Source organism: Mercenaria mercenaria, chromosome 13, assembly GCF_021730395.1.
Source record: "Mercenaria mercenaria strain notata chromosome 13, MADL_Memer_1, whole genome shotgun sequence".
In the NCBI taxonomy this organism is placed as follows: Eukaryota; Metazoa; Mollusca; class Bivalvia; order Venerida; family Veneridae; genus Mercenaria; species Mercenaria mercenaria.
This window is the reverse complement of record NC_069373.1, coordinates 38,177,755-38,205,265: the sequence shown is the minus strand read 5'-3', so window position 1 is coordinate 38,205,265 and position 27,511 is coordinate 38,177,755. Positions and strand designations below refer to the sequence as shown.

The window sequence follows — 27,511 nt, the reverse complement described above, 5'->3', positions numbered from 1 at the left end:
TCTCTCTTACGGATAATGATACATTCTGATATCAGTATCACACTGAAAAAACAAAAACAAAACAAAAACATTCCTATATGTTGTATTCTAAAAGAAAGTTTCTTATACAAAATTTTTTCAGGAGATGTAATTCAAGCACTTTTTATTCAAGACTGAGATGCAGTTCCCCAGTTGTCATGACATTCTCCTTGTTGTCAACCTGCACTGTTATTATGCATGCCCAGCTCCAGGATTTATTTAAGGGGAAAATAATTGAAATTCAGCCATTCCTGAATATCAATTACAAATCAATTCCATTTGCAAATTTAATCAGACAGTTTAAATTATTTCATCAAGGGAAATGAAAAATTCAATTAAACTAACATAAAAAAAATCCAGAAAAAAAATCACAGCAAAAAAAACAAGAGCTGTCCGTAAGACAGCCAAGCTCGACTATTCGAAATATTGTCACAGAAGCAGGAAATTATTACCCAAAATGTTAAATATCAAAAGAGTTTTAAGTTCGAAACGGGACATAATTTGACCAAAATGCATATCAGTTATGGGACTTGATGCTATCAACTAGTTTAATAACCCCGAAGAAACATGTGAAGTTTCAATTCCATATCTGCATTAGTTTTGGAGATAGTAACTTGCATGTAAAACTTTAACCAGAATTTTCTAAGTCCAAAAGGGGGCATAATTTGCTCAAAATACATGTTAAGAGTTATGGAACTTGACCCAGTGAGGTTGGTAACTGACCTAGAAAAAGAATAAATAAGTTTCAAAGCTATATGCCTTTTGGTAATAGCTGTATGTACTTGTACGCAAAACTTTAACCAGGATTTTCTAAGTCCAAAAGGGGCATAATTTGCCCAAAATACATGTCAGAGTTATGGGACTTGATTCTATCAACTAGTTTTATAACCCCGAAGACACATGTGAAGTTTCAATTTAATATCTGCATTAGTTTTGGAGATAGTAACTTGCATGTAAAACTTTAACCAGGATTTTCTAAGTCCAAAAGGGGCATAATTTGCTCAAAATACATGTCAGAGTTATGGGACTTGGCCCAGTGAGGTAGGTAATTGATCTAGAAAAAGAAAAAATAAGTTTCAAATCAATATGCCTTTTAGTAATAGCTGTATGTACTTGCACGCAAAACTTTAACCAGAATTTTCTAAGTCCAAAAGGGGGCATAATTTGGCCAAAATACATGTCAGAGTTATGGGACTTGACCCAGTGAGGTAGGTAATTGATCTAGAAAAAGAAAAAATAAGTTTCAAATCTATATGCCTTTTAGTAATAGCTGTATGTACTTGCACGCAAAACTTTAACCAAAATTTTCTAAGTACAAAAGGGGGCATAATTTGGCCAAAATGAAGGTCAGAGTTATGGGACTTGGTGCTATCAACTAGTTTTATAACCCCAAAGACACATGTGAAGTTTCAATTCAATATCTGCATTAGTTTTGGAGATAGTAACTTGCATGTAAAACTTTAACCAGAATTTTCTAAGTCCAAAAGGGGGCATAATTTGCTCAAAATACATGTTAGAGTTATGGAACTTGACCCAGTGAGGTTGGTAATTGACCTAGAAAAAGAATAAATAAGTTTCAAAGCTATATGCCTTTAAATGATAGCTGTATGTACTTGCATGCAAAAACTTAACCAAGGTGTGACGCCGACGCCGACGCCGACGCCAGGGTGAGTAGAATAGCTAGACTATTCTTCGAATAGTCGAGCTAAAAAGGAGAAAATAAACAAAATGTTGATTAAAAAAGAAATTAGAGGTAATTTACCATTTATGGCTTTCTTGCCTGGAAAAATTAAGGAATCAAACAGTGTGATAGTGGACAATTTGAGTAAGCACCCGTTGAGTCGAAATAGCATAACGGCAAGAGAAGCAACTATATTGATTATGATCCTCACAGACCAATCACAGTCTGGTATCGGAGAGAACTATTTCAGAAATAAGCTCACAATTGAACAGATAGGAGTAAAACCTTTAAACAATCATGGTGATAATAAACAGATATTTCATTTTCACAGTTTTGCGAAACAGTTTAGGTACAGTTTAAGTACAGTTTAAAAGTAAATTGGGAATATAAACTTCAGTAGACATACGGAGATGCTGTATTACTGGTTATAAAACAGGTAATTATAGGAATAATTATAAATTTTATTCTAGAAATAATAAAACATAAAAAAGACTGTTGAACTTTAAATAACATTATTTATTTGATGTTTTCTATTTTATGATGGATTTGATAAGTTAAACAATATCAGACAATAGGATACATTAAAGTGCTTACATATAAATATTTAAGTGCATCTATACTCTAGTACAGAAGCATTATATTATATAATTCATTATGAAAGTCTTCAGTTAAACACTGAAGGCTTGGGGGGGGGGGGGGGGGGGGGATGGTCATAATTCTACAAAAGGTTAGTTCTTTACTCTTTTTAACATTTAAGGCTCTGCAATCATATTTCTTATTTTTAAAGTCTGTACAAATATATGATTACAAAATATATGATGAAAATATTATTATATATTTTTTGTAAACAACAGCAATCATGTTGTTTTTTTCCAGCATTCACTTCATCAAAAAGATTTACTTTATGAACCTTGTTAAATTAATTTTTTTCACAACTGATATTTCTGATTTCTCAAGTTTCGTACAAAGATACTGCTACAAAAAATATGATGATAACATTATTTTGTTGTTAACAATGGAAATCCTTTTTTTGCAGCAGTGATTTACTTTATAAAACTTATAATTGATTTTTTTTTCACCTCTTTCCACTAATAATTTCACTGTAAGCTATTTTTTAAAAAGAGATCATCTCTTTCTTTCACATTTTAATATGATGAAAGGAAAACGAAAACATGAAAGAGGTAATAATTAAAAGCCAATGCAATCCTTTTTTTAAATTAGCTCTTTAAATGTAATATTTTTGCAAGAAAAAATAACATGTAAAAGTTCTTCTGTTAGTAGCCACAATATTATTAAACTCTGATTTCTATCTGAAACTACATGTCTAAACTAAATCTCAGAAAATATGTTGAAAGAGGATAATTTTTGATCCAATGATATATTTTTTTTTTTCACAATTTTTCTAGATAATTTCAATGAACTGAAAGGGATTTTTTTCTCGTTAATGTTTTGTTTCTGAAGCTCAGGGAGAAAAGGAAAAAAAAACAGGAAAAGAACAGAACTATATTAAAACATTAGTGTAACATATCTGCAGATATAAAACCAAAGCCAAGAAATATTATCATCATGCAGTTACATATTTTGAGCATACAGTTGTCAATTATCATGAAGGAAGCTTAGAAAATTGGATGAAAGTAGGTATAGATAGTCTTTGATCCTATGGTCTAAATTAGTGTACTCAGTAAGTTACACAGCTGATTCCGTGCTTCTGTAGGTTCCCTGTATCAAAGAACTTTGAAGAGAAGGAATATTTACATTTCAAAGTGGTGGATGGATCAGTGAAAGATTATCATGTGATTATTTGTAATGTTTATTGTATAATCCTCTAATGATCTATAGCTGCAATATATTATAAATAAATACTTGACATATAATAGCTTACAAAATGTTTCGGCAATAATGGAAATAACACATGGAATTTTGCTCACTTAAGTAAGAAAATTTAATTATTTATATACAAGCTGATATTTGTTTCAGATGTACATTGTAATGTAAGAAAGGTTTCATAATTTATATTATACCTTAACTTATTGACTAATTTCTGATTTTTCCAATATGTCAGTATTTTGTACACTGCCTTTTTTGATTGCGTTTGGTTATATAATTATGGCTGTACACCACATATATCGTTAATTATAATATAAAAAATATAACATCCAGTTACTTTCTATTATATTCTATCTTTCAGATACACTTCAGTATAATTACAGAAAAAATCTGAAATATTTAGAACATAAAAACTTTCTGTTCGAAGAGATTCTGACTGCTAAAAATGGTTCATACAAGGTTCAGTCCATGTTTTTTTTTTTTTCAAACATGTTTCAGAAATACTCAGAAATATAATTTCATGAGGGTTGTTGTATTCTGACATTAGAAATTTGAAGATCAATGCCTCCTGCTTTCAAAATTATGCATCTTTGATCTTTTTCCTACAGAAAAAAGTACTTAATATTACTTCGCAGAAAAATATTCTAATTTTGGAACAATATCTTAGAAATTTCTGTTGCTAATTACAGTACTCAAATGTCTTAATTTGTTTAATTACATAGAGTGTAACATCATAATTAGATAACCTGAAAATTCTGTAATCTTTTATTTTATATCATATCTCAAATTTTATAGATTCATAAAAAAAACTAGCCAAACTAATGAACAAAAAATAAAGATAAAAGAAGAGTTATATCATCAACATTTTTATTATAGAAAGCACAAAGTTTGCACCTCTAAGCAATTCCTTTAAATAAACATGTAAACATAAAACTAATTATTTTGTGTCCTTTTTGTTGTTGAAGTTTTGTTAACTTTTAATGAGAAACATTCACACCTTGATTAATTCATGGCAATTGAATTAAGAGCTTAATGATTTACAGGAAACAACATTTTAAAATATCTACGTAATCATGATTTCCTGGCACACTTGCATAATCACGATTTCCAGATATATTTATTCAAACACAATATAGTGCAATGCTATTACTTTTGTTTTCATTCTGGAAGGCTTCACACTTACTATATTAATTCAAACACAATATACTGCAATGCTATTACTTTTGTTGTCTTTCTGGAAGGCTTCACACTTACTATATTTATTCAAACACAATATACTGCAATGCTATTACTTGTGTTTTCATTTTGGAAGGCTTCACACTTACTATATCAATTTAAACACAAAATACTGCAATGCTATATTACTTTTGTCGTCTTTCTGGAAGCTTCACACTTACTATATTTATTCAAACACAATATACTGCAATGCTATTACTTGTGTTTTCATTCTGGAAGGCTTCACACTTACTATGTTTATTCAAACACAATATCCTGCAATGCTATTGCTTTTGTTTTCTTTCTGGAAGGCTTCACTCTAAGTCTTACTTACTGACCTTTTAAATAACAACCATCAACCATTTTGTTCCTAATAAATTAACTTGAAAACATGAGAATAGTGTGTCTCATATCTTAAGCAAAATAAGTGTCAGAAGTTAGATAACATCCTGTTTCCCCTGATTAGCATTCAAAGCAGAAATCTAATAATTTCATTATAGGGCTTTTCTTTTTGGCTTGAACACAGACACTTGCTTCAGACTGAATAATTGCTATTACCCACAAGGTTACATACAAGTCAGAGTGAGGGGGTTAGAGCCAGGAGAGATTACTCATTTTCTGTAACCATCAATACAACTAATTAATTTATCAGTTTTATTAATTATGCATGCAACGGTGTTGTTGAGGTTACTAATGGACTGAGGACATGAAAGAGCAGAAGTGAGATCAGTCTTGGATGCATGCTCAATTCCAACTTGCGAAACAGTCTGCAGATCAATGACAATACCATTAAAATCTGTCCATCATGAAAGGGAAAACAATCTTCATTCATTAGCTGGGTCAACTGTTGTCAGCCTTCTATTGGAAATCATTATCTATTATGAATGATTTGTCAATAAATTACAATGATAGAGTACACTAAAATCAAATACATCATCTTCATGTACTGATCCTTCACTGATTGTGGCACCCGGAGTGTTTGTTAATGTTCTCGCTCTCTTTGATTATTATGAACTTTTTTCTTTCTTTTTTTCCTACTGGCAACCTGCTTTAATTACAATGAGAGACATTTTCTATTAGAAAGATTAAGCTTGCAATTTTACTGGGTGGGTAAATTCACAGGTTTAGGTAGCAGACTGCCAAAAGTCAGGTTCAGTTTACAGAATCGGATCTGCTTGATTAATTAAAAGACAAAAAGACAGACAGACATATTATTATCTCTTTATTTTCACTCACTGTAAGCAATCTAGAACACTGGGAGACACGAACTGTAGTCAAAAACATAGCACTCAGAGGACCTTTTTTTATTGAAAGTTTATCCCTTTAGACAGGCAGCTGTTATTCCTTTAAATGGACAATACATTTTCTCTATTTTTTTTTTCTTCCAAGAATGGCATTCCCATCTCCCACCAGTATACAACTTCAAATATTCAAGCATTTGTTGCACATTAAGATTTCATTACAGCAATCTGTTTCCTAGCTAACATTGTGGAAGTGTCTTAAAAGCTATTGGGAGTTAAGAAAACCCATTTTTGTCTTCTAAACTGATAAAAACATGTAAATTTCTCACCCATTTTTGCTTTCTGAAGTTGCAAATGACACTCAATCTAATTTCTGAAAGTAGCTCTCTCCTGTGTTTAGGTCAGCATTTTATTGATGGAAATGTGAATATATTCTAGAGAAATAAATGAATGCCCATGTTTTTCTGGAATTTCATTCATTTAAAGGGCTAGCTATACCAAAGTTATCTAGCTCTGAACTTCTATAGATCTGTAGCTTACAATAAGACAGAATTCCCAAAGAGGAAGAAACACTGACAACTTAAGATGTTAAAAATCAAGCCAATTCCACACAGGAGACACATGATGTTTTATCTTTTTTATCTTGCTATTTTAATGACAATAAGAGTTGTCTGTTGACAGCAGTCTCAACTATCCAAAGAATTGATGCAAGTATGGTGTCGAATACAACCAGAGATTTTCAGACAAGTAGGCAGATAGATAAGACAAACGATGTACCTGTATTTGTGAAACTGGATAATTGAAGTCTTGCACTTTATGGCGATGTGTAACTTATTATCATTATTAAGTAATTTCTATGTAAAAAGGGCCATAACAGAGCCAAAATCCTTGTCCTAGTTAGGTAGTATTGCATACTTATGGAAACTATAATGATGTTAAATAAGTGGTTAAAGTTTTAAAACCGTATGTCTAACAGTTTAGACAAAATATGGATTTGTGCGAAAACTGAACCAATTTCCAAGTCCAAAAAGGGACATAATTCAGCCAAATATCTTTGACATACTTACATACCCTTGACTACAGATGGAGATCATGACTATGAACAAGAATTTAAAGTTTCAAAGTCACATTGTCAAATAGTTTTGACAAAATGTGGACTTGTACAAAAATTAAACCAATTTCCATGTCTGAAAAGGGCCATAATTCAGCCAAAATAAATGACAAGAGTAAAACATTCTTGCTTACAAATAGAGACTGTTACAATAAAGTTTACAAAAGTCTGAGTATTATATTTTAGCAACTGTAGCTGTTACTAGCCAAATTTTATACCCATTTAATATAAAAGAAAGTTGTAACTAACTTGTAATAGTGTGCAACCTACTTTTTTGACCATTAATCAGAGTGAGTTATTTTCCAAAAAATGTGGCTTCTTATTCCTGAAGACCAATGTGACTGTAGCAATGATTTTCGAAGAACAGCTCTAAACACTGATGCGTACCAATGACCACCCCTTCATCATATTTCAAATGAAGCCAACACATTTTTGTTACTTTGAGGTGTCAGTCAAAGATAGGCAGAGAATCCAATACGATTTGTAAACGTCAATTAAATTAACACGACTGACTCTGCAAATCTGATTGGTCAAACGTTGATTTCACACTATGTCAGATAGAGTCCATGAAGAGAATTCTTCGAGCAAAAGAAACCTCGGCCGGTCACTCTGCTACGCTCCGTTTTCCCTCCCTATCTGTTTCTTTTTCACGAAGAATTCACTTCATAAACTCTATCTATAAGGAGGAGAGGCAACATTTGCAATTAGTTTGTAAAGTCAGGAACGGTAAATAAAACACAATATTGTGTGAGAGGGACAAGAACAACCTGATTGACTGTCTAAAATTTTATATAAATTCCATTAGCTTGAGACTTAAAATTGTGTGACATGTTTGGTAATGAGTATACATACAATCTAAAACTATAACAATAAAATGTTTACAGAGAATAGATCCATTAACTGTTGACAATACTGAAAGGTTACAACTTGGACCTGCTGAACAATATCAATATGTTCGAACATGATCTTTCTAGTTAAGGTTTAGGTCCATGTTTTGGAGAAAAAAGTTCGAACATCATCAAATCATAGAAAGAAAGCATTGTTTTACATGAAAATTTATTAGCATATAAAACATTTATATTATTCTACAAAACCATTGTCAATTTGCTGATATATGTATTGAATTCCGGAAAGGGACTGCATGAAGGGGCCACACTTCTGGACAGTTCAGCGCCTTTAAAAACTCACCATTTATTAAAAGCTGTTACAGGTCTTCGTTTTGATGCATTTGCAACATCGTGCGAGTATTTAAACTTTACATAACTAGGTAAAACATCGTTTTTGACAATTGTTTACATTTTTACTTTACAAATGGTATTCTTATTTAAAGGGGGACAACTCATTAAGAATAGTTTAAGTATCCAACTCTGTGGGACAGAACAGTAAAACATGTATTGGACAGATAAGTTGTTTGTCATGGTGCTGTTCATTTACTAAAAAAATCTGTTGTTTTGTGATATACTGCTAAACCTTAAATGAAAATTTGGTGTAAGAACTGCTGTATATATATATGTAAGAATTATAATTTATGGAGATAATGAGAAACTATTTTATCAAAAGATGAGCACAGGATTAAACTATATTTAGGAAAAAAAAGAATAGCTGAAAAGAAGAAATTCTTGTTCCAAAAAAAAAAAAAATCAAGTTTACATACTTAAATTAAATTATGATAAATGGGTGACATTATAACAAGAATTAAACGATTTGTTCATCATGACCAATTTTCAACATGGCAAGGTGGACAATGTTAAATTTTTGCTCATGGCTGTATATGGGTAATTTAATCTTTTGTTTAATTCAACATTCATATTGTGTCAAAATATAATTTTCTGCAGTTAAACACAGTGATTAATTAGAAGAAAATTATTTTCCCTCTGCGGACCACCGTGAGGCCTTAATTTTGTGCTCTGATGAGCACGTGTATTCTCACAAAGCGTGGTCAGTTCATTCAGCACTTGGACAGTCAATCGTCAACATGTCAGACGATTTTTTATAGGATATGATTTCATAATCTGTTGGTGTTCCATCTTGTCAGAATTTTACTACAGCTGAAATATGTTATAATATAACATGCTACATAATAATATATAGATTGAATATATGACAATATCTGATACAAGACTGATTATGAATTGCTTTATATAATATACATAATGTTGTGAAAAATGTTAACGTCGACAACCATTAGTCGCTTATTTACATTAAACAATAATTTATTTAATTATTGTTAGTTATCATTTTAAGGTTGTAATTACAATATTTTACATTAAATATTGTGATCACGTCGTGTCCGTGTGGGTATGATTTGAGTGGAGAAATAGTAGTGTGAATTTGTCAGACATGACTGTATTATGCGATACTGAACCTAACTACGTATTAAGTAAATACCCTGGAAACAGATATTTGCGTATATAAAAATTGATTGCATGTTCACTTAAAGAGAAAAAATGGCACTTAAATACTTCAAGGCTTTTTTGTTATTTTGTGAAATTACATGTGTTACCAAAGGTAAGCAAGTACCTTTATATGTTTAAATAGGAATTTTTCTTACTTACTCATAGACAAAGAGGTAGTTGCAGGCAAACTGTTAGGATATACATTATACTCTATCTACTTCAAGGTAGGTAGCCTAAACCCTACATCCTATCAATTAGATCTGATCTTATATTGTTGTTTTTTTTCACCTAGGGTAAAAAAGAAATTATTTTGGCAGACAAATTTTCATGGAAATCAGCTCTCAGCAAGAAGGATTTCAGATTAATTGCTTTGTTATCTAAACTGATTACTTTGAGAGTATAAAATCTTTTAACTGTTTGGTCAGGTGTGAATAAATGGGAAACTTTATTTCGAGATATCAGATTTTTGAAATTATTATACAGTTAAGATAACAGAATTTAATTTCTCTACCAGAGATCATTATTAAAAGCTAAAGACGGAATTAAACTATTTCTTGAAGCTTCTAGATCACGGAGGTCTAATTTTGTTAAACTGTTGCCTTAAGCTGCTGCCAAAATTATTTCAAGTCAATAAGCCATTGCTGGGGCTGTTAAATTATTTTACACCTATGGCGTCCATGATTATATGATTTCCAAAAGCCCCTGTATCATTTAACTTTTATGGAGATCTGTGATATAGCTATTGTACTTTTTAAAGAGGTCCTGACCTCTGCTAGCAAGATTTATGTACACTGTGAACTTAATAAGGAGTCTCTAATAGAAATTTATCCCCAGGGACTGCAAGCTACAAAGTGCTCCCCCAATACAATACAAGTCCCCAAGAAGCTTAGTCCTAATTGGCACAATGTATATGACACAGAGAACAAGAGTTGGTTCTTATTCAATTACCAGAACAAAAGTGAGTATATTTTCCCCAGTAATCAGATCAGTCATATATTGATCTGCTTCACTACATTTGCAAGCACTCACATTTAATATGCCCTACAGGCATTTTGTTCCGGACATGCCTTTAATTGCTTAACATTTGAGTGAACATAGGGAAGCTTTTCAGGATTGTAAAATTTATTATTTTTATATGCATTATTGTTATATCAAACAGGAGAGGATTTATCTGTGTATAAGTGAAAATTTCAGGTATGTTGATAAAAGTTATATATATATATATACAAAATATTTTCTAGTAAAGATTCACAAAGGATAAAAAACAGTTTTGCCAGACTTACTTTAATGCACAATATGCACAGAAAGCAGATTGTGATGGTTAAATATTTCCTATTTTTTTCTGACTGAAAAATGGTCGGTCTTTTTTTTTTTTCTTCAAATAAAAAGCATACTTGTTCAAATGTCAATATCATCATTTACAGCAGTTGAATAAAAAATCAGTTTTAAATATTTATAAAACCTCATGCAAAATGTTGATTTTGCTCACACCTGTATAAGTACTAAATCTGCATTTTTTGTATTTTGTGTCAACGATGTAACTTTGAAAATTATTATAATTATTTATCAAATGTGATTTTTACAAATTCTGACAGCATATTTTAAATATAAGTTAACAACTAAGCAATGCTAACAAACTAAGCTTATATACTTTAAGAGAAAATGGTGAAAAGAAAGAAATTAAAAATATAAATAAGAAACAGATGTGTATTGCATATTTAAAAGCCAACTTCAAGACATTTAACAAAGCAACTGGAACTTCACTGTTAGACTCTTCAATCTGTTGTATAGTACCATATAAGCAGTTTGGACTTAAAGATCACTGTTTTTTTGATTAAGCAGTTCCCTATGGCAACAAGTCTTTGTGAAAGTACCCCCTTGTGAAGGCATTCCTTACTGCAATTTGAGTCTGTGAGTGCATTCCTATACCACTATCTACACTATCAGTGTCTTTGAGAAGGCATTCCTTGTATTTAACAACTGTTATTACAATCTGCACTACAACACATTTGGCAGATTATCTAATGAGACATTGCATATCTTGTGCAACATCTGAATTATATATTACATAGCCTGTACATCTTGTGCAACATCTGAATTATATATTACATGGCCTGTACATCTTGTGCAACATCTGAATTATATATTACATGGCCTGTACATCTTGTGCAACATCTGAATTATATATTACATGGCCTGTACATCTTGTGCAACATCTGAATTATATATTACATGGCCTGTACATCTTGTGCAACATCTGAATTATATATTACACGGCCTGTACATCTTGTGCAACATCTAAATTATATATTACATGGCCTGTACTTCCTACTGTACACTGTTTGAACTGTATACTCACAGCCTTGAGCAACAGTCTTCTTACAGAATTTATAATTCTGTATGCAACACAATGTTGTTTTTGAGGTTTTAAGTTTGAAGGTGAAGATCATATGAAGGTCAATGTCATCTATACATAGGTGAGTTTGTAGGTTTTGTCCCAAGGATTCTTGAGTATGAGTATCAGGTTATTAATGTGAGCTGTAGGCAATCTGGTTCATTATGGATGAAGGTCAAGGTCATCTTGGTTGTTTGATTGCAATCTTAACTAGCAGCCAATCATGATCATTATGACAAAATATGTTGTTTATTAAGGTTTTAAATTTGAAGGTGAGTAACATATGAGGAACAAGGTCATTTATATAGGTCAGTTTGTAGGTCTTGCCACAAGGACTGTTGTGTGCATGATTAATAATAAAACAACAGACTTTTATAAACTATTCATGGCCTGTTTAACAGATGTACTGAATAACATTTGTAAAATACAAAGATTTACAGTGGAAAGAGAAGAGAAACAGCACAAAAAATGTAATCATCGTAATGCCATTCATCACCTGATACCATGACAGCAGCCTTTTGTAGATGACTGTATCATATAAATCACTGTGCACAAAAATCTCAGCTCTTCTTCTTTGACATTTTAATATAATATAAAAAACTGTATATGCAATTTATCAAGAAACTGTATGTGCAATCTATCAACATTAAAATCAATCCTTCTGACACCAATTTTAATACATATTTTTTGCTTTAATAGATAAAGCAATCAAATAGCTGGTATGAAAAAATACATTATTCATAACAGACTAAATTCCTTTTGTGGGCTTCCTCGGAGTATAATGGCGTTAGCACTGCTGGGCGCAAAATAAATGAGGAGACTCCCGAGGGTCAGACATCTTTTCTTCTATCTGAATGCCAATATGCTTATAGGTATGCTTGTCCTAAATTAGTTATAATCTGATTAAATTCTTGGCATTCTATTACAATTTTTGGAAGATGAATCACTTTGTGTAACAAATGTGACTGATAGCTCTTAGAAAATAACAATGACAAAGTTTGAACACTAAAACACAATTTGCTTTGCAACATGATTGTGTATGTACATAATACTAATGTAACAGTCTTCATCAAATTCCAAATATCTGAAAAAATATCTGTTTCTTTCTTTAAAGCCATTCAACGAAAATATGCAACATTTACCTCTGAAAGAGTTTTAAATGTCTATTATTTTAGACCCTTGAGAATAAAAGCAATTAAATGGCCTTCTTAAAAAGGAAAAAAAAAACTCTTTCAATATGGTATAATTGATTATTAACTGTCTGAATATCTCATTTTTAAATTCCTCTTCCCTCTTATATATCTCAAACATTTTTCATGACTGAAATATTTGATATAATTATCTTCCTGTAAGTAAAATTGCCAAAACTTGTCAGCAAACAGTCTGTTTCCTGTCAAAATATTCCAATTCATCTTTAAGGCTGCTTGAAAAAGAAACCACTTTCCTGTGTCAATCTTGTAATTGTTGTTGTTTATATTTCCCACTCCAAGAGAACCTCTGCAAAATCTCATTTGAGACAATGTCACATAAAGTAGCTGTATACTGCCCGGTCTCCCACAAATATATAGACTTCTATGTCCTAGACTGGCATGTTTATGGTTAAATGGTGGCCAATGTATCCTTCATTACACATAAACCATTCAACTGGAAGAGACCTTTTTCCTGGAAAACTAATGAATACTCTCACTCACTCCATATGGTGGGGGAAAACTTTTTATGCTTTCTTGGAGCTTCTGCCTGAAACCATTCAAGCTTAGTAAATAACCAAGTAAAAAGATTTTCTGCTTTATTTGCACCATTGACCATGACATTAACCATTACTGACAATGATGTTGGAAAATCAAATGCAAGTAGAAACAGAACCCTGTTCAGTTAATCACTATATACTGTGCATGGATTTAATACAGCAATGGCTTACCTCAACAGTTAATCACTATATCTGCCATAGATCTGAGCTACCTTCTGCAGTTATTTACTACATTTTCCATTGATTTGATAGGAGCAATGGCTATCCTCTATGGGTATTCACTACATTTTCCATTGACTCAATGGAGTCATGGCCACCCTCTACAGTTAATCAGTATGTCTTTAATAGATTTGATGGAGTAATGGGTATTCAAGCAAAATATGCTATGATCTTTTACTCCTAATGGATGGAGGAAGTTGATTTTGCATAGCCTTGCTTAAAAAGTTTAAGTTATGGTTGCTCCTTTACCTAAATTTGTGAGGACCAATACCCTAGTTTGACTATATTTATGTTTTACTCTATACAATCATGTGATTCAACAAGGAATTTCCTTATTTACACTGTCTACATTCTAAGGTAAAACCTGGATAAGTGTGAAATTGGCTAGCCACTATAAGGTCTAAATCTCACCTACCCTTTATAAGAGTTACCAACTTCTCCAAGACAGTGTCTCAATTTTTTAGTTATTTGTTTACACCTTTTTATATATTATGTATTTTGTCTTGTCTTGTATTCAGATTAGTATTACCCTGCTTTGATCTCTGTGGCTCTTGTGGAGTTTGCTTTTTATGTCTCTAGTAGATATTGCTGTTTGTTGCTATAATATAGTGGTGTTTGTTGTTTTTGACTCTAGCAGTATTTGCTGTTTTTGACTTAGTTTTGTCTTTGTAGATTTGCCTGTTTGCTTCTGTGGATTTGGTGTGTTTGCTGTTTTGACTCTAGCAGTTTTCTGATTTGTGGATTTAAGTGATGTCTGCTGTTTGTAGCTCTTGCCATGTTTGCTATTTGTGGATTTGGTGCTGTTTGCTGTTTGTAGCTCTTGCCATGATTGCTATTTGTGGATCTGGTGCTGTTTGCTGTTTGTAGCTCTTGCCATGTTTACTATTTGTGGATTTGGTGCTGTTTGCTGTTTGTAGCTCTTGCCATGTTTGCTATTTGTGGATTTGGTGCTGTTTGCTGTTTGTAGCTCTTGCCATGTTTACTATCTGTGGATTTGGTGCTGTTTGCTGTTTGTAGCTCTTGCCATGTTTACTATCTGTGGATTTGGTGCTGTTTGCTGTTTGTAGCTCTTGCCATGTTTACTATCTGTGGATTTGGTGCTGTTAGCTGTTTGTAGCTCTAGCCATGTTTACTATTTGTAGATTTAGTGATGTTTGCTGCTGTTTGTAGTTCTTGCCATGTTTGCTATTTGTGGATTTGGTGCTGTTTGCTGTTTGTAGGTCTTGTCATGTTTGCTATTTGTGGATTTAGTGCTGTTTGCCATTTGTAGTTCTTGCCATGTTTGCTATTTGTGGATTTAGTGATGTTTGCTATTTGTAGCTCTTGCCATGTTTACTATTTGTGGATTTTGTGCTGTTTGTAGCTCTAGTGGTTTTTCTTGTTTGTGGCTATAGTGGTGTTTGTTCCTTGTGGCTTTTTTGGTGTTTGTTCTTTGTGGATCTTGAGATGTCTCTACTGGTGATTACTGGTTGTGGCTCAAGTGGTGATTGCTGTTTGTGGTTTTAGTGGTGTTTGTTCTACTCGTATTTGGCAGTGTTTGCTGTTTGTGGATGAAGTGGTATAAGCTGTTTGTGGTTCTAGGTGTTCACTGTTTGTGGCTCTAATGGTAATTGCTCTTTTGGCTTTAAGTGTGTTTGCTGTTCGTGGCTCTAGTGGTGTTTGCTGTTTGTCCATGCTCAAGTGCTGTTTGTGGCTCAAGTGGTGTTTGCTGTTTGTTCATGTTCAAGTGCTGTTTGTGGCTCAAGTGGTGTTTGCTGTTTGTGGCTCTAGTAGTGTTTGCTGTTTGTTCATGCTCAAGTGCTGTTTGTTCATGCTCAAGTGCTGTTTGTGGCTCAAGTGGTGTTTGCTGTTTGTGGCTCAAGTGGTGTTTGCTGTTTGTGGCTCTAGTGGTGTTTGCTGTTTGTGGCTCAAGTGGTGTTTGTGGCTCTAATGGTGTTTGCTGTTTGTGGCTCAAGTGGTGTTTGCTGTTTGTGGCTCTATAGTGGTGTGGTGTTTACTGTTTGTTCATGCTCAAGTGATGTTTGTGGCTCTAGTGGTGAATGTTGTACTCAATTTAGGGATATTAGTGTCTCCATAAAATTGAATTTTTTACAAATTTTATTGCCAGCTTTGCAACAAAATGTAGTGAATTAAAGCAGTTCCACATTAATTTGCTCTGGCTAATTGATATGCTCAATCATTAGTGACAAAATGCAAATGTCACATTTCTCTCAAAAATTCTGAATCAAGAACACATTATTAAGCAAAAACTTGTGCAGTCAATTTTGTTTGGAGTGTAATGTGTTATAATCAAGTCATTAAAATGTCCAGGAGTGTTCATTTATCTAATGAACTTAAAAAACCTAAAAAGGCAATAATAAATAAATTGATACCTTATTAAATTAAAAACTGATAAAATATTAATTTTCATCTGGTTAAATTTTTCTTCTGTTAGTCAATGATGCCATATATCTTACGGTGTTTTTTTTTTTTCATTTTAACAATGGAATTTTAACTGAAACTTTATCAACTGATCATTTACACATATTCATGCTTATTGAAAACTTTACAGTCCTGTAACAATTTTACTAGAGGCTAAGTACTATAACTTAAATATCTGATGGAGTTTTTAAGCACAAGTATAAATTTGATTAAAGTACTTTGCATAAGGAATAATATATTAATTTAAAAACAATTGTATTACAATTATCAAAGATCACCATTTACAATATCATGTTTAGCCGAAACTTATCATTAGAAATGAAAGTGTGTATAATTATTACCTCCCTTTTTTGCACATCCAACATTGAATTGAAATAAATGAATTCCAAAGCTACATTGTAGTTTTTAAACTTGCCATTATGGTTCAGATTATTGAAATATCATGACATCTATCAACTACAAATGTAAAACTGGAAAATATATTTAATGAGAAGAAATAATACTAAGTTTTTTAACTTTCATATTAAAGGGAAGTAATTACAAAATTTTGTAAATATCAGTAAAAAAAACCCATACATTTCTAACTTGATGTAAAGGACCGTCTTATTTATCAAATATAACTGTAACAGTATTTTTAAAAACTGAAAAAATCATAAAATATTTACTTAAATGTGATTGACCACTCTTACTATCAGATCAATTTTGCAGTTTCTTCAAAAGGGAACGGGCACTGATTTCTGATACTTGTCTTAGACCAACATAAAAAGATTTAAACACACATAAGATCAAACTAAATTTGATCGTCAGTTCTAAGTATCTGCATACTTGTGGTCTTTTTTACTGCTATATTGTAAGATATTCTTTATTCAAATCTTTACACCATTAGCATAGTGGTTTAGGCATCTCTCTCATGAATGGGAGGTTGCAAGTTTGAGCCCAACTGGGATCTATTCGAATGTAACCAGTTGGTGAGCCGCTGCCTATTGAAAGAGCAGTTCCCATTAATTTTGCTTTCTTGCCTTGTGCCAGACATTAGAGAAAAGCACTGGAGAGGTAGATGTGTATCAGGCAAATGTGTCACATAAGTCAAAATGACTGACCTTTCCAAAAGGGGTGACATTTTCATAAACCAATATAAAATTACCTTTAGCTTTATCTTAAACATAAATCCACTTTCACTGCTGTTTCACATCAGGTACATGAAAAATATACTGCAAACATATCATTTAGTTTGACATACCTTGCAATATCAAGTTTGGATTTCATGGTATTGTATATAAAACAACAGTTGTTCAAATTGATTTTTTGAGTTCATATTTAAATGATAATAGTTATAGCCCTGGACTTCTCAAGTTGTAATGTTTTATATTTTTGTGTTACAAAAACTGTTAGGATATCTGTAACAGATCACAGAAACATTTGCCTAAGTTTCATTTAATCAATCTGTAATTGTTTCTATTTTCAGTCATTCCCATGGTATGTTGATATTTACCTTAGTTGCCGAGGTAACCAAGGATTTCTTCAAGCAGTTTAGCAAGACTTGACATGGAATTTAACAAGCATTGACCAAGATAACCTTCTGTGATAATTCTTCATGGGAGAATATTTCCTGGGAATCTAAGTCATGCAATAGGTGATACAGCTTGGAAAGTTTCTCCAAGAAATAAATGTTTCCTTATCATCAGTGCTACCCACAATCCAATTTAGCTACCCGTTATTGAGCTGTTTAATGTATATAAACGTTAGTCTAGAATGTCTCCTAGTATTGCTTTAATACAACTTCTCCTGCTGTCAACATTTTCCTGCTAAACAGTGCCTTAGAAGAAATCAATCCCACTTAACGATGTCGTTTGCAATTGGTCAAGAACATTAAGCCATGTAAATAAAAATAATGTGCTGCTGAAATAGTGGGTAAACATTGTGGAAGGATTTAAGCAGACTTACAAAAGGAGGTTTAATATTTTTGTAAACAACAGATCACCACAACTGATATTATTGCTGATTAACAAGTGGGACAAAAAGTGGATTATGATAACATAAAAAAAATAAATTGGTATTTTAGGTGAAATTGGATAACAAGCTCTAAACATGGTATAAAAGAAAAAAGTGTGATTTGTGTAAAAATGGATTGATTTATCATTCTGAATCCTGTGTGAGGGGTCAATATTGTTACTTAGGAGAGAAAATACAGTCATTTAAAGGAAACAGGATTCTAACGAAAGATTATAGACAAGCTAGAAGCTTTGTTCTGACGTTAAAATGATCAAATGCCACTTCCTTACCATTCTTATGAAACATCACAGTAATTTTAAAACCTAGACTTCTCAATTAAGTGTTTTTGTTGCTGGCATATAAATCTATAAGAAAGGTTTGGGAGATATAAAGATGTCAGCCATGCTTTCTCAAGCAAACGTAACGATGGCCGCTATCTTAAACAGTACAGTGTCTGATGACCTGCTGACCACTGCAAGTACACCCACCCCAATGGAAGAATTTCAGAAAAGTTACGGGAAAGTGCATGGATATGTAAGCAATATTGTTTGTATATTTGGAGTGTTATCGAACATTCTCAATGTAATTGTGTTAACAAGAAGACATATGATTACACCCACAAACTGCATACTGACAGCCCTTGCAATCGCAGACTTTTTGACGATGCTGACGTATTTGGTTTATGCCACTTATTTCTACATAGCAACTGAACCAAAGTGGGAAGCAAATCATTCGCAAGGATGGATGTATTTTATTCTTGTGCACAATCATTTTATAATCACATGTCATAATATGGCTATGTGGTTTACAGTGTCGTTGGCTGTGTTTCGATACATATTTGTCTGCCATCATGTGATTGGAAATCGTCTGTGTAGCCTTCAAAGAGCCGTCTTAACAATTACAATAATTGTGATCGCAACAATCATAGTGTGTATACCAAACTACTTTCTTTACAAAGTGGTCAAGCTGACGGAAATAGTTCCTGTTAACGTCACAGGCTACTGGATTGTGGATTCAGACTTTGTTAAAGCACACGATTTCTACAAGGTGTTGATATTCTGGTTCTTTGGTGTGATAATGAAAGTAGCTCCATGCATTTTGTTGACATTACTGAGCAGTATGATAATACTAACAATGCATCAGGCTAGTAAACGTCGTGTACGTCTGCTTCAACAGACACGATCATCTGACCACGACGTCAACCACGAGCACAATCGTACCACGTGGATGCTTGTCTCAGTTGTCCTGTTTTTTGTGATCACTGAAATGCCACAAGGAATCCTTGCAATGATAAGTGGCCTCAATGACCATTTCTTCCAGGAAATATATTCAAACCTCGGTGACGTATTAGATCTCTTGGTCTTGCTCAATTCAGCAGTGAACTTTATTCTCTACTGCATAATGAGTCAGCAGTTCAGAGACACATTTAAGAACCTGTTTGTCCTTAACTGGATGTGCCAGCGTCAACAATACGGAAAAGTAAATGGTCACCAAAATGGTATTACACAGTATACAACTGTAAAAACTGAGGTTACTATGCTCTGATCCTAAGAAATAAAGTTGTATCAAGCAGTTTACCTAAATTGTTTACAATGTATCTGCTAACAGGATAAAAACTTGCATATTCTTGAATTTTCACTTAAAGGACCATTTTAATCTTCAGCCTGCTAAATTTCTAAAATGGACTAGTCCATCATTCAATTTTGGCTATACCATTTATTTTTAGATGGGATTTTCACTGACAATTTACTGACTGAATAGCGAACAGTGCAGACCATGATCAGGATATGCGGCTAAGCTTGGTCTGCACTGGTCGCAAAGGCAGAATCACTTGCTGCCAGCAGGCTAAAGGTTAATGAATTTTTACAAAATCTTCTTTTTTTTTCAACTTGAGAATCATGGGAAAATGTCATGAAGAGGTTCATGACTAATTCTGCCAGACTTGTACATGACAATAACAGTGCCAAGCAGTTTTTACATTTGTAAACAATGCCCGAATCAGTGTATTTACTTGTTAAGATATTAATGTTGATGATTTTCTTCATGTTAATATTTTTGACATAATTTATACCATTCACTGTCTGTGATTTCACTAGAATTACTATTTGTAAACTTCTGATTTTTCTTGAGTAACTCTTTTTAAAAATATAGTTTTTCGAAAAGGACATGAACATAAACCCAAGTCAGAAAAGCAATTTTCAGAAAACACTTTGTTTCAATCTAGATGCCATTTGAGCTATTAATTCTGTGTAAGAATATTTTAACTTCGATATATAAACTCAAGAAACATTTGTTTTTGTTTTAGTTTGTAAATATTGATTAAATTATTCATCCATTAAGTTATCTATTAATTTAATTATTCATTATTTAAGTTACCCATTAATTATATTATTCGTTAATTAAGTTATTCATTAATAAAGTTATCTATGTATATAAGTTATTACTCTTTGATATCTGAATCACATTAAACTGTTGTTATATTCTGCACACACCATTCTGCAAGATTTCAACCCCATTATATTTGAAGTCAGTTCATACTAGAGTAATAATGTTGACACATTCAGCACTGATCAGACATTTCTGCATCTTGAGTGTCTCAAAGTGCACTGTTGATCTGAGCGAACAAAAAAATGAAACATTTACCAATGTCATACCCATTGATTTGTCCTATTTCAAGTCAAAACAAACAAAAACTGTGAACATGTGAATATGTTATTCCCTTGCAAGGCTGCGCAGGAGAAGAGAAAAAAACTTAAGTCATGCAATGGGAAATATTACTGTAATGTGATAACAAATGAATTCGCACTTTAAGCTAATTGAATGGATCTGTAATCAGCTACAAATTCTTCTTATGCGATTTCAGCATTCTCTGTTTTTATGGAACTTTTTAGCAACATTATGGCTGAACTTAATTTATGCCAAACAATGCTAAAGCAGCAAACAAGATTACGTAATTGAACGGAAATTATGGATCGACATTACGGGATCATCAACTTAAATGAAAGTGAACATTTATCACTTCTGTGGCTTCACTGGGTACTGATTCTAAAACTAACTTCCTAAGGATACACCTTGCTTCCTTGCTCTGCACTTTATCAATCTCTTTCATTGGTATAGGAGCAGGGAGGGGGGTGGTAACCACACAGTAAATAAAGAGAAAAAATGCCTACTTGATGTTCTGGCAAGGTTTATATCAAGAATATTGTGCTTGCCCAAAAATGTTGCTAAAATATGGTAGGTTTGGCTGATTGGCACCCTCTTGACATCCAACATTGAAATCACACCTATGCCCAGTGTACTTTCTTTTTCCATGGTTACAATATTCTGAATTAGAATAATTATGTGGTCTCAAAGAAACTCTTATTCTACCAACAATATAATAACCATGTGATGTACATTTTTTCCTGTAAAGTCTTCACATTAATGATATTGAATCACTATAGCTTTACCTTTTAACTGCAGTAATAGTGTCTGCCTCTTTTCCAAATCAATTAAAACATGATCTGTACAAACAACTTTTACAATAATCGCCATTCATTATAACAGGAGAAAATATAAATGTATAGGGACACATGTTAACTCTGGAATTAATTGCTGTAATTTAAAGACTTGCCATGAAACACTTTGGAAGAACTGATGGGAGCATACTTTTACACATTGACATTTCAAATCACCATATAGTTTGTGAATTTATATGCAAAAACAGAAAACTAGCACAGACTGATTTAAGTTTCCCCAACAGTTTAATTACAAGATTATTCAGTAAATCTTGTTTTCCTCTTTCTGGTTCAAAGAAAGATCAAATTTATTTCTGTTTTCCAATAGACCGATTGTGCTTTAAGTATATAATTATAAAATCAAGACAGATTTATCATTGTGTGCTGGGTGGAAACCAGTTGGTGGACAAAATGCTTTCTTTATTATCTTTGATAAAGCGGAACTCTTTATCATCAGCCACAACCCACACATGGAAGGGGCAAAAAACTTTGATGTCAGCATTATAAACTTCTTGAGAACATACCTACTAAAACATACACATTGATCGATTCCTGTTATTTAGGACTATAATTTTCAAATCAAAGAACTAAGTTTATATCAAAGGATATGAAAAAATACAAAGTAATTTAATTCTGACATTGGTACTCAGCAATTGTTTAATCAGGAAGGTGATCCTAAAGTAAATAATGGGGGAAGTATAAACACTGTAAACAACTGACACATGCTGCTGGCTGGCTGGAAACAAGCTGTTCCATCCATTTCTAAGTGACCTTTCCCCAACCACCCACCTTTTACCTTTACTTGTCTCAATTTTCTATGGAAAGTCCTAATGACTACACATAATTTGCGTAACAGCTTATCACGTCTTGTTTTGGTGCCATCCGTATATAACATTGCAATATTCTGCCTGTAAGACATCCATAAAGTAACCATTATGTCAGTTTAGCCATCAAAACCCCAGGAGAAGTTTACTGCCAAAACAGGAGCCATCAAGTTATATCAGACATGAAAATAAACATCACTCTCTGTTTTTCCTCCAGTGATAGGATTCCCATTATATCACATATATTTTCATCAAGTGACATTAGTGTTAAGCCTCGATCAATCATGCTGATTCTCTAGCGGACTACGTAATGAATATCTTATTTTTGTCTCAGAGACAAAACATTTAAATTCTCTTCTTACTTAATGAAGTTTCATCCATTAGGTTTGCGTAAATGTGAAAAAAATAACTGCGCAATGTGGCATATTGCTAGGAATATTGCACAACCTTATGATATGGATAAAACTTATCATGTATCACTCAATATACTTTTACATTATATTACTAACTGGTATCTAAAACGAAACATTTTTTTTATTCATTACCTTTTCAGTACCTCTCTTCAATTTTTGTTTGTAATGCAGGATATTATTTTTCAATAATTCATAGGACTACAGTCAGTTTAACTCTCCTCTTGCTGAACAACATTGTTCCTTTTGAACAAATTTATCCAGTGCTAAAACCTTTGCTATTGTCCCATGCTAGGACAGCTCCTTTCACCCCATGCTATATCGTCCAATGCTATATTTGTTCCTTTTCTCCTATGCTAACACTATTCCTTTTGTCCGATTACAAGAACTTTTCCTTATGTCCAATGCTAGAACTGTTTCTTTTGTCCTATGCTGGAATTGTTTCATTTGTCCCATTACAAGAACTGTTCCTTATGTTATAACACGAAAATAACATGCGTTAACGCTATTTTAGCATTATCCCTCAACATCATTAAATTTCCATGAAATGCGTGGGAATATCCGAGATGTTTTTTCACACTGACGTCATTTCCAATTGAATTATTCATTTTGTGGCTGTAATACGTTTACGTTCTGCAACGGAACGCACATATATAAAAAGGTGTTATAACAGCATGTGAGCGCGAGAATCTCTCTGTTAACACACAATTTCTCTCCTGTTAAAACACCCCCAAAAACTGACAAGAACAGCAGTTTTATACTAGAATGTCCTATGCTAGAACTGTTTCTTTTGTCCCATTACAAGAACCGTTCCTTATGTACAATGCTAGATCTGTTTCTTTTGTCCTATGCTAGAACTGTTCCTTTTGTCCCATTACAAGAACTGCTCCTTAATTGTCCAATGCTAGATCTGTTTCTTTTGTCCTATGCTGGTATTGTTTCTTTTGTCCCATTACAAGAACTGTTCCTTATGTCCAATGCTAGATCTGTATTTTTGTCCTATGCTAGAACTGTTTCTTTTGTCCCATACTAGAACTGTCCCTTTCATCCCATGTTACTAAGAACCATTCCTTTTGGCTTATGACAAATATTTTCCTTTTGTCCCATGATAGACCTGTTCCATTCTAGAACAAATTCTTTCATTTATAATGCTTAAACTATTCATAAAATCCCATGCTAGACCTGTTCCATTCTAGAACTAATCCTTTTGTTCTATGCTAAATCTATTCATAAAATCCCACGCTAGATCTGTTCCTTTGATCCACATGTCCTCTTTGAGATATTTCATAACCAGACAAAAATCATAATTGATGATCAGAAATAATCAAAAAGCTCTTTTTGATCAAATATCAATAATAATAATCAAAGTAATTCTATAAAAATATGAACAGTACAGAAAAATATTACATGGAAAAATTTTAGGTACATCTATCAATTAATTTTAAATGTTTGTATGTTTTTCCAAATCAAACATCTTCTAATGGAATATGACTGTCACCTTACAGAAATTAAAATGTACAGCATGTAGTACCTTATGATGTTTATGTTTGTTCTGTCAATGGTTTTATACTTCAGCAAAAAATATTGTACTTTCAATTTTATAAAGTTTCAAACTTACTGTATCAAACACAACCTTAACACAACCTATCTCTACACCTTTTAAAAACAATTCTGCATCAGGATGATCTGTTGAAATAAACTCAAGATCTGGAACTACCATATTCAAAGACAGAAATTTAGTTGAATAATTATCAAACTTTTGGAGCAGTATGCTTCCCTATCTGAACATAAACCTACCTGACACTACTACCGTTTCCAACATACAAATGCCAATATTTCAAGAATAACAATTTTATAGACAACATTTTTTCATATATTTTAAAACTAAGACAATCTACAGCACAGTATACACATTTTGATTACATATCTGGGTTTTATTCCTTTAATTTTGAAAGAAAAACCTATCCATTTGCCTTTGGGAACAGTTGATTATTTGGTCCCAACTGAGATGCCTATAAAATAACTTGGATTATACTCCTTTAAAGGAAGATATTTTACAACAAATTCTAGAGAAATGTCAAAAGAAGAAGAAAAAAAGTCTTTGATTTGGGAATAAAAAAACTGTTCTTTTACTATCTGTCTCAACACTTTAAATATCGACAAGAAAAAAAGCTTCAGACAATGAACTGTTGAAAATTGTATTCAACTGTAGCCAACCCATCTTTCAAACAACCGGTTTTTCAGATTTACTCTACTGTTATTTAACTTTTCTGCTTTAGAAAATTTCCATTTATTTTAAATGAGATAAAATCACAGTAATTTTCTCCATTATAGTTTAATCAAATAAGCGCATGTTAGTTTAAATATGCCCTTGATTTAAAATCTGAAACCTAAGGGGAAATTAAACTAAAACAATCCATCCTGATTGTACAAAACTGTCTTGTATAGAGCATCCTGTAATTTTGTAGTACACATTTTTGAACCATTATGTACAAAGACTCACATTTTACAATTTCAGATTAACTTTCAAAGTTGCATGAAACTTCACAAAAAAAAACCTATCCCTTCTACAAAGGGAGACAAATCTCACACAGTCTTTCCTTGTACAATTCGAAGTATGATGTTGTCTTTTTTGTATTGTTTTTAGTAACAAATAACCAACTTTTCACAAGTTATCTTCACAAAAATTTGTATTACAGCCGCATTAAACACAGCTACCATTTTTGAAGCTGGGCCTTTCAGTCTGCTGCAGTTTAAGTCAGTCTGCTGCAGTTTTAAGTTTTTTATTCAAATAAAATTTCTGGATCAGTATTATTTTACTTGCACTAAACACAAGTCAACCATTAAAGTGTTTTCTTAAATTGATATAAATGTATATCAAAAATATTTGTATCTTTAATTATTAGCATGTGAAAGTATAAACTGGGTGCAAATATTTTTAAACCTCAGTATAATTTAATAATCCTTTAAATACATCTCTGCACAATTAAATACTATAATATTATACATTCATTTTCTTTCCTTCTTAAAGTCGTTAGATTTTGGATTGAAATGAAATGGTATTGCTTTCCTATTTTGGCTCAACAGAGCTTATCATATATATGTAACATGATGATTTTTTTTTTCTTCTGAATTTACCAGTTGAAGGAATTTTATTATTTTGTCTTTCAATGTAATTAAGAGTTAGTATAATCAGTGTCTACTAACTTGAGATGAGATAACATTTTTATGAATTATGTTTTACCTACTGTATATGACTCGCCATCAGTCAAAATTTTACCAATTTATATCAGCATCTTTTCCAATACAGTTAAACCTGCCTATGCAGCCACCTGTATTGAGCAGCCACCTGTATTAAGTAGCCACCTGCATTGAGTAGCCACCTGTATTGATCAGCAACCTGTACTGAGCAGCCACCTGTATTATGCAGCCACCTGCTTTAAGCAGCCAGAAAGCTAACTTCCCAAACTGACTTTTTCTTAAGCAGCCAGATGGTGATGCTGATTTTGTTGCAAAGCAGCTGGCTGGTCAATACAGGTATGACTGTATACCATCTGTCTTCAAACAGAAGTACAGATCGTGTGAATCTTATCATATATTTTGTTAATGCTGATGCACAGTTGACAATATTCAGCATTTTGGTGCATTGTTTTATTGAACATGTTATATAAAGACTGTAGATATGGTGCACATATAATGTGAAATATTCAGTATAAATGTTTTATATATCGCTGATGATTGTGTATAAACTCACTAATAGACTATTATGTTATTATTGTTGAAACGCTGATCACTTTGTCATTAAACAGTTCAAGGAAAACTTGTTATGTTTTATATTTACAAATGTTTTAAAATAAGGTTTCAATGAAAAGATGCTAGAAAATGTAATCTGGATTCTTTCTAAATAAAATCCATTTAGTAATAATCATAAATGGTAAAAACATAACTAGCGGACATGTAACACAGCTTGCCTTCATTTAGAAAAGTTTCAATTGCATATTAGCGTTTTAGAATTGGCAATGTAATATCTACCATATTGTTAGTAGGCGTATTTATGTCTTTTTCAACTAGCTGAGAAAGTGTTATATTTGGAAGTGAGACATTAACTTTCTAAATGAGTATTTGTGTTATTGTAATTGCTAATGAAAATATACAGGGGGGATAGACATTAACATTATACCCCAGCAACTGATGACATCAGCATATGGTGTCAATAAAAATCTTATACTATTACATTTAAGAAATAATCTATTGAAAAACAGTGTTTTAACGTTAATAATACACAGAAAGCGGAATAATTTCACTCAGGCATAGCCCGATGGAATTATTCTGGCGACGTATAACCCATTTTGAGTGTATTAATTTAGATAAAACATGATTTTGCTATACATTATTTCGATTCTAATATGCCCTTAATCTAAAACAGTAGAAAAAATATAGTAGCGCTCTTTCTTGGTTGCAACAAAAATATTGACATCAATTCGCACGTTAATGTGACATCACTTTAACGTAAGCGT

General features: G+C 32.5%; 2 protein-coding genes across 6 annotated transcripts in view; one reads left to right on the top strand and one right to left on the bottom strand.

Moving 5' to 3' along the window:
* LOC123528756 (protein MON2 homolog) overlaps positions 1-27,511 on the bottom strand; it is a 553,363-nt gene that overhangs the window by 379,480 nt on the left and 146,372 nt on the right. The window lies entirely within an intron of this gene.
* Positions 1,759-26,814, top strand: LOC123528757 (G-protein coupled receptor dmsr-1-like). Of its 2 annotated transcripts, none has more exons than XM_045308723.2 (2): positions 1,759-2,135; positions 17,737-26,814. In XM_045308723.2, the coding sequence occupies exon 2, from the start codon at positions 18,657-18,659 to the stop codon at positions 19,806-19,808; it is 1,152 nt and encodes a 383-aa protein (XP_045164658.2). In that variant the 5' UTR covers positions 1,759-2,135; positions 17,737-18,656; the 3' UTR covers positions 19,809-26,814. The 2 variants fall into 2 exon arrangements, with proteins under 2 accessions (XP_045164658.2, XP_045164659.2); XM_045308724.2 differs by lacking the exon at positions 1,759-2,135 and adding an exon at positions 3,429-3,631.

Coding starts and splice junctions, on each gene's coding strand:
- LOC123528757 (XM_045308723.2), top strand. CDS start 18,657: ATGTCAGCCATGCTTTCTCAAGCAAACGTAACGATGGCCGCTATCTTA.